Source organism: Episyrphus balteatus, chromosome 2, assembly GCF_945859705.1.
Source record: "Episyrphus balteatus chromosome 2, idEpiBalt1.1, whole genome shotgun sequence".
Lineage (NCBI taxonomy): Eukaryota > Metazoa > Arthropoda > Insecta > Diptera > Syrphidae > Episyrphus > Episyrphus balteatus.
The window spans coordinates 7,538,163-7,547,220 of record NC_079135.1 but is presented as its reverse complement, the minus strand read 5'-3'; the positions used below and the strand labels follow the sequence as shown (position 1 = coordinate 7,547,220).

The following is a 9,058-nucleotide window of genomic DNA, read 5'->3' as shown; positions in this document are numbered from 1 at the left end:
CAATATCATAGAATTAGGGAAGTGCGATTCTACACTATTTATAAGAATAATCTTTAAATTAGATTTAAAAAATAAATTAATAAAATTCATATCAAACTGAATATTTAGTTCTAAATTGACCACAATAAAAAAAAGTACGCATACGCCATAGTGAATTTATTTAATTACTGAAAGTTGAGTTTTGATTCAATGTTCTTATGCTGTAAATTGAATATGTTATTGAACTTGTAGTTAGTTAAATGTTTTTTTTTACTGAACATACGGCAAAAACGATTTGGGGACAACGTTTTAAAATGTCTACCAATGTTTTCTAAACCGAACTCAACTATATCAACTATTGACAGCATACATTATTCAATATAGTCTATAACGAACAACTCCCCATTTACTCTTCACATTGTCAGAAATTAACAACTGAAGCAAAATTTTGTGGTTTGCTCTTTATCCAATCATCATCATTTAGATTTTAGCAACTATTTATCTATTTGGGGCTTGGAATTTTCATCCATTTTCGAAAAAAAGGGAATGAACTGTAGCACTTTGTTGTTCGCCAAATAGTTGTTTGAAGATTGTGTATTGGGCTTTTTACCTAGGACAGGAGTCAATTAAGTTTTAAGGAAACGAAAATATCCAAATAGGATAACATGTATTGCTTTTTATAGTTACGTAAAGCTAAATGTTGAATTTTGGCTATTAATTATTATAAATGAATGCAAAAACAACAGGAAAAAATTACACAAAAAAAAAAAACACTAGGTAAATAAGTTAATGACGAGAAAGGGTAAAAAAAGATCATGTATTAGTGCTAGGAAATTGAAATTGGATTACAGATAGTGGTTGGTGATGTATTAAAGGTATGACTTTCAATAGGGTATTTTTACATAAAAGTGAAATCTATGACCCAAATATTATGTAAATAATTCGGTTCTACAATAACAATAAAAGATTTAAATTGATATTTTAAATTTTAGATAAGTTCGACTAGAAAGTATAGTTATTTGTCCTGTTTTTTTTTTTTCTATAGCTCAGAATTTACCGACTTTTTGATTTTGTTTGCAAAACATAAACAAACTAATACTTACTTGTGTATTTTTGGATTGAAAAATCAAATTTTCGAAAACGTGAATATGATCCTTTTTTAAATTTTGGGTTACGGTTTAATTTATAATTGTTTAATAATTAATAACAACATTTTTATCAGAGGAACAAAATGGGTGCTAAACTTAAATCTGAAGTCAAAAATATTCTATTAGCCTCCGTTCTTTGACATGTTACCAATATTTGAAATGGTTTCTATAAGAACTGTTTTTCTTCTTTCAATAACTGTTTGAATAAATTTTTCCGATATCTCTTTTCTTTTGATAGATATCTTAAGTTTAACTAAGTCATTGGCTCATTAAATTAAACTTAAGATAACGTTTTTTTTTTTTGATTCGATTAGGTATTTGTTCAATTGGGTATTTTTTACTTAAAAGCTCACTCGGATTTTCTTTCATTTTATTCGCACTTAGCCACCACTTCTCTTCTCAAATAAATGTCAGCTAAGATTTTAAAAATTTAAAATTATCTTCAAACTGATTTTCTATTCGACATTTCTCATGATTTATTCATATATTTATTGAATCAAGAGATTCAAATTAGCGTAGTTTTTTTTTGTAGCGAAAAACAGAAAATCATTTGTAGACCAATAAAATGTGTAGCCAAGCTATTCAAACAACAACAAAATGTATATAACAAGTCGTTAAAGATTTAATAATCCTTAAAATACTATCAAGCAAAACTAATCTTAATTACTAAAACCTAAATTTATCAAACTGGTTCAATTCTTTTTAGTTCAGTTGATTGATCTATTTGATCTCCTTTCAAATTTTCAATCTTAATTTTCTTAATATACTTTCGCATTTTGGATTTTTTCGATAGTTTAACATTTTTAATATCTTCTAATCCTTCCACTGTATCCTCTTTAAAATGTTGATATGGCCTTTGTTTAAGCTTTTTAATTGCATCATCTAGCTTAAGTCCTTCAATTCCTTGTTCTTCTTGCCATGTTCTATATTTTTTACAAAATTGTGCATGTTCTTTTCGAAATGTTTTAGTTTTCGTTGAAAAGTGCTAGAAAAAAAAAATGAAATCATTATAAAACTGTTATTTTTTTTTAGTATAAACTTACTCTTATATCAATCAACTGAGCACATTGTTTATAAAAATTATCTAAATGCCGAAGAAACACATCATTCGGTCGAATATTCTCATCTAAACTAATTTGTAGAATTTCACAAATATATGGAAAAGCTTTCTGAGCACAACCCTGACGCAACATTGCTCCAAGTATCTGTGCATTCATTCTGAAAATCATCAAAGAATTATTTAGAAGTTTGTTCAAAATAACATAAAACCCACCTAATATCCTTGCTCTTCATTTCTCCAATCAATTCTCTAGCTTCTTCCTGTGTTCTACAACCCAACGCCAAAACTCCATATGTTACAATATCCGGATACAATCCAGCAGTTTGTATCATCGAAAGAACCTCCTTGGCTCCCTCATAGTCAAATCTCATACTTCTCTTCTTTATCAATATATTAAAGAAGTCAATATCGGATTTGAGGCCAATCTTCCGAACCATTTGAATGAGTTGCTTTTCAGCAGCATTCGTTGGCGGGATGACTTCGAGAAGTGTTGTAAATGTCTCGATTCCAGGAGTGATTCCATGTTTTTTCATCTCCAACAAGAATCCTGAAAAACCTCCAATCAGGAGAAGTCTATCGTGAGGATGTTGGACTTCCTCGAGCGATATCAGACTACCGAGATGAGGGCGACTTGTTAATAAGTTTGGCGTCTCAAATTCTGGACGAGGTAAATTTGTAATGGATTGTTCAATGGATGTCGAGGCGGGTACAACTTCGGTCTTTTTGTCGTTGAAAGGGTTTGGAGTTCTAGTTTCTGTTGGGGTTTCAACAACGACTTCACTACCAACATTTGATGTAGCAGCAATTTGAAGTCGATCAGTCGACCCAATCACAGGAATATCTTTGCTTCCATCAAAGATATGCCTCAGGACCCCCTCCATGGTCTCTACATCACCAATCGAGGTGTCCCTAACACATCGCAATATCAAATTGAACGAATAGAAATCCGGAGCTATTCCATTCTTATGCATTCTATGCCAAGTTAAAAGAGCATGTCGAAAACCATAACGCTTATCAGACGCACAAGCTTGCAACAAAAAGTTAAAGGTATCAGTGGTAACCTTCAACTTTTTGTCCAACATCTCGTCGGCAAGCATGTAAGCAGTTTTTGTGTCGCCATTTCGACCATAAGCCTTAATCATTGCGTTATAATTAACAGCATTTGGCTCATACCCCTTTTCCAACATAACTTCCCTCAAATGATTGGCTTTGGTCAGACCATCCCCAATCGAAGGGGCATTAGCACAAGCATTAAACAACGAAGTGTAAGTTCCACCTTTTGGTGACAAATTACGTTGTTTCATTTTGTTAAACAACTGAAAAGCTTTCTTGGTGTAGCCAGCTTTGGCACAACCACTTATTAAAAGATTGTAAATATAAGTGTCAGGTTTGGCACGATCTTCTTTTAACATTTTAACTTCCAACACATCAATAGCTTCTTTAAGCCGGTTGTTATTTAAATGATCTTTAATCATTTTAGCATAGTCTTTGATTTGTACTTTTTTTGTACGCCTGGTAGGATTTTGAATGTATTCGTCTTCTTTGACATCACCTGGATCTGGTGGAGTGTCATCTATGACAGCATCACCAAAAACATCGGGATTGGTTGAGAGAATAGGAATTTCTTTTGGATTTTCAGTTTTACGAGGTGGTTTATCGATTTGGGGTTCTTCGTTTAAACGTAAATCTTTGTCGTAGGTTTTTACATGAAGAAAAGTTATGTGTGGTTTTAATGGGAATGGGGATTTTGTTAGCAGCGATGGATGACGGGAAATATGAAGATTACGTAGGGTTCTGGCGAATGTTAGACAAATTATTCGTGATGCCATAATTCTATTAAAATTATTCACTTTTCTTGAATTTCTTAAAATAAAAAGGAGTATAACCAAAATAAATATTTTTTATAACATGGAAATTTGAAGCCGGTTGACAGGTGTCAGATTTGATAGATAACAGCTGACTGATTCAGCAAACATGTGCGCTTTGTCAAGGAACTGCCAGAATCAAAAAAATTAATAGTGCTGAATTGGTACGTTCACATTTTTATCGGGTAACTCCAAGCATTGTATCGATAAGCCTGGTACGCTGCTCGCACTAAATTTTAGCAGATAAAATCCCATACAAGTTATCGATAATTTGTATGGGACTCATTTTAGCTCGGCTAAAATTTTTCGATAATTTGTATGGGAGCTAAAATTTAGCGCGAGCAGCGTACCAGGCTATAGTGAGTGATAAATTAGATGTTTTTTATCGAATTCTCAAGTGCCATGGATAAAGAAAAGGCTAGGACTTAGATATTTATATGATGAATACATTAACAACTTAAACTCTTTGGATGAGTTCTCGAATCGATGAAGATCTTCGACACAAAAGAAATTGATTGATAAGCTATCGATAAATTGTATGAGTACTTAAAAATTATCGATGAATTGTAAGAAAATTCAAAGTTGACAAAATTTTTCGATAATTTGTATGGGAGTTAAAATTTTTATCTCCAGCTGCGTACTAGACTTTCGCAAATCCGAGCAAAATTTTAGCTCCTATAGAAATTACCGATAAGATGCTCAGATAAATTTTAGCTCGGGTAAATTTTTTCGATAATTTGTATGGGAGCCTAGTTAAAATTTATCTGTATTTGTAAAGGAGCTAAAATTTTGCTCAGATCTGCGTACCAGGCAAATGGGAAAGCAAATGAAGATATTTGATTCGTTTTCGTTCCTATTATTTTGTATGACTTAAAGCCTGGTACGCTGCTCGCGCTAAATTTTAGCTGAGATAAAATTCCCATACAAGTTATCGATAACTTGTATGGGATCCATTTTATCTCGGCTAAAAATTTTCGATAATTTGTATGGGAGCTAAAATTTAGCGCGAGCAGCGTACCAGGCTTAAATCAACTTGGCTTAAAAGGAATCTGATGATCGGATTGGCATCCATGAAACAGTATTGTAACTCTAGCCATAAACACTTGGTGGTAGCACCTTCAAGATGTTGTTGTTGTTCAAAGATTATAATGAAATTGACGATATAAAATAGCAGCCAAACTGCAAGTATAGAAACATACGAAACTTAAACAAACTTGGCTTAGGTTTAATTATATTTTTGGTATCGATGTAATTATTAGTAGTGTCACTGACCTCTTTCACAACGAGCGTTGTTACGTAGAAGTACATACACACATTATTCGTTCGAATGTGATGTCATCTACAGCTCTTTTTTAAACTTAATGGTGGCGAATAACAATCCTGGAGCCAAATTAAGGCATACGATTACGATCATACGTTAACGTTTGAAACAAATTTTAAATCATGATAGTCCACAATATAAAATCTTAACTTATCTTAAGTTAAGCCCCTTTTAAATTAAAATTTTTTCAGTTTCAATATTGTTTTATTTGGGCGTTTCCGTCGTTACGGGTGTTTTGTTGTTGGTGTTGGGCTTATGTGTTGCTGTGACAACAAACATTTTTCTTGTAATCCACAGATGGGCTGAAAGTGAACGCCAAGGATTGGGTAGATGTATCAAATCATTAACCTCAGGATTAACGATGTGGCTTGCAAGAAAAATTAAATAAGATTTAAATGAAAAAATAAAATATTGATATCTTATGATTTCATTTACCAAAATATCAGCGATCAATTTAAGTAATTTTTTTCAAAGTTTGTACTACTACATATGTACATCTTTTTCACTTTCGCAAACAAATTTCTTTTTGACTTTTATGTAAACATTTGTTTGTTTTAATTTAAAAAAGTTTTTTTTATGTCTTTAAATAAAAATTTCTTGGAAGTATCTATTTGCCACAAGAGATTAATCTCTCATTAATCCCTTTTATTTAAATCAAAACCGATAAAGAACATGTCTTTATCATCTCCAAACAAATTAAAATGAAAATACAGATTTAAAATGTAATTTTGTTTTATTGTTTTCTTTTTTGGGGTAAAATGTGATTTTTGAAAAATTAAAGTTTTACTTACCACTCGGTTAATCCGACAGATCATTTTTTTCTGAAAATATTTTTTTTAGTTGGTTATCAAAAAGTGTATACGATGAGTGTACACTTCCACAAACCAGCGTAATGAATGTGTCTTGAGCATAGTTATCTATCAGTCTCGAAATCACCAATAAAAGTTGACTGCTTATAATGTTAACTGAATTTAAGACAAAGTGAATAAGACGAGGGTAGTGTAAGGTTTTTTGATATCTGAATTCTTTTTACACTGATTTGCGTTGAGTGTTTTGCTTTATGGCGTTTTCGATTGGCAGTCCGGAAGCGTCCGGAATCATTCTGAAAGCGTTTTATTCGCACAAAACTAATAGTTTTGTGTGAATAAAACTTTTTCAGAATGATTCCGGACGCTTCCGGACTGCCAATCGAAAACGCCATTATTTATCAAATAAATTATTTACAACCCCCAATGTGAATAGAATTTTTCATTCCGAACTACCTACCCTTGAATTTTTCGGTGTTTGATTGTACACACGTATTTATAATCAGCCCTATTCTGCTAATCAATTCACGTGAACGTTTTAAATATGACTTTAAAATGGCGGTTAAACGTAAATTAAAACAAACTATTTTTTGAAAATTTGTATAACAGACGGACGCAGCCATTTTCCATCGAAAGATAAAGGTTTTGCAAAGCCAATATGATTCAAGTGAAACGAAAAGCAGAATAGAGCATGTGTTCTTTTCGAGAAAACATGATATTTAAAAAATCGTTTAGGAACTGGATCTATAATCGATTTTAAATATGTTTTTTATCAGTAATTTTTTGGTTGGTAATGTAAAATTTTTTAAAGATTATTTTCTAAAAATACAATACATAGGTATTCAAGATAAAAAAAAATGTATCTCCCTAAACCAAAGATATATCAAATAGAGCTTTGAATTATTCTCCCAAACAAATGTTAAAATTCTTTGAGATTAAAAAAAAATATGACATGGGATAATTCAAGTTATTTTTGTTTGCTATTTGTAGCCAAGAAAATTTGTAGGAATTCGTTATGTATGTATATGTTTCCTGAAATCAAAAAATATTTACTTTCGAAGTAAGTTTATCTTGATTGCAAATAGTTTCCTTCTTAAAATTGGAGTCTTTTAGTGTAATTTTTGTTGTTGCGTAACTGTTACCATTGTTTTTTTTTTGGTATTTACTACCATTTTAAAAATACTACACGGAACGCCGGCAACAGCTTCATAACAAAAAAAATCATAGATTTCAGTGGATTCACCATTTTACGACGGAGGACAGGAAAAGAAGCTGGCAGTTTGAGGAATTTAAATTTAATATTTTTTATTTGTATTGAGTAGTTATATTGTTGATTTTGGCATAACAATCGCAACGTTTTAAAATAAGAAGCTATAGAGGCAACAAACAGGAGATGGTAAAACATTACAACATGCTAAAAGAAATAAGCTAACATCTTCTATATTCATGTTCTGCTCTTTCCAGTAGACATACATTGGAAAATACTTTTTAGAAGATAAAAGTGACCTAATCACAGAGAAATTTCAACATTCACTGCTTTTTTAAAACTGCAACTGGTTTTGTTATTGCATATATATATACAACGAAAGGCAAAAGCGTTCGAGAGATAGAGCTACTCCAACGTTACTTGAAGCAAATAATCAGGTGAATCGAAAGATCAGATGGAATTGGATAACAGCATAGGGAACCATCAGTGAAGAGAAATCAACTTTCAGATTGTGATAACAACAATAGAAGAAACTTAGTCTACTGAAATTGTTTTTTTTTTAGTTTGGATGAAAAAGCTCTCAATTGGAAAACCAATAGTTTAGATTTGAAAATGCTTCTTTGCTTGACTTTTTTTAAGATAAAAAAGCTTTTTGTTTCCTGTTTGTCATTTTATAGGTAGAACTTTGAATATTGATTATTCCATATTAATGTAGCCTTCCACATTATTTCCGCTATAATTTGAGATTTGATTTATTATAGTTATATGCTTTTAAAATTTCTTTGGAAGATGATAGGAAAGAAGAATTCTCTAATCATTCGATGTGAATAAAAATGGATATATTCACCGCTGTTCTGATTTTCGTTTACGAAGGCAATACTTTCGTTTTAAAAAAAGAAGCCTCCCACATTTCAATTCCTCTTCCTTCTTGCGAATTGTGGTGTTCTAAAATAATATGGAGTTGCTATAACTTTATTTATTTGACGTTTAAATTTCGTTTCGAATTTGGTATACCATTTTAAAATACGTGAAAAAATTAATTTAGGTATCGAATTCAATTCGGAGCGAAAATCAGAACAGGGGTGAATGAATTTTTATTATAGGAAAACTTAAGTTTAGTTTATTCTAAAGCCTAATACGCAGATCGAGCTAATTTTTAGCTCCCATACAAATTATCGAAAAAATTTAGCCGAGCTAAAAGCTATCTCATATATATTATCTATAACTTATATGGGAATTTTATTTCGGCTAAAATTAAGCTCGATCTGCGTACCAGACTTAATAAGTGAAAACTCATCGTAAGCACAACTAAACTAATGATGAATTATTTTTAATATTTTATCGTCTTTATGAAAAAAGCTCCCAATTCCATTTCATTTTTGAAAAAAGGAAAATAAGCGTTCTACATTACTTAATCTATGAGCGAATACCGAGGTTGTAAAGTAACAAACCTTAAAACATTATATACAATTTTAAAGCATACATAGGTATCTAAAAAAAGGTATTGAAAATGGACGCAGAACGCATGATGCCATACAAAATGTTGTGATGCAAAGACGTTCATGAATTCAACAATAATTTCAAACTGCCAGATTCCTTTTTTATATATGTTCATCATTCGTCGAAACTTTAAAAAATATTTAATAGATTTTTTGTTGTTAAGAAAAAAAAT

The 9,058-nt window shown here is 31.3% G+C and overlaps 1 protein-coding gene across 1 annotated transcript; it reads right to left on the bottom strand.

The window, feature by feature from the left end:
- Positions 1 to 1,731: 1,731 nt before the first annotated feature.
- On the bottom strand, positions 1,732 to 4,131 carry LOC129912779 (pentatricopeptide repeat-containing protein 1, mitochondrial). The gene is made up of 3 exons (XM_055991192.1): positions 2,401 to 4,131; positions 2,171 to 2,345; positions 1,732 to 2,112 (listed from the first exon to the last, which is right to left on the bottom strand). The coding sequence occupies exons 1-3, from the start codon at positions 4,014 to 4,016 to the stop codon at positions 1,810 to 1,812; spliced, it is 2,094 nt and encodes a 697-aa protein (XP_055847167.1). The 5' UTR covers positions 4,017 to 4,131; the 3' UTR covers positions 1,732 to 1,809.
- Positions 4,132 to 9,058: the final 4,927 nt, after the last annotated feature.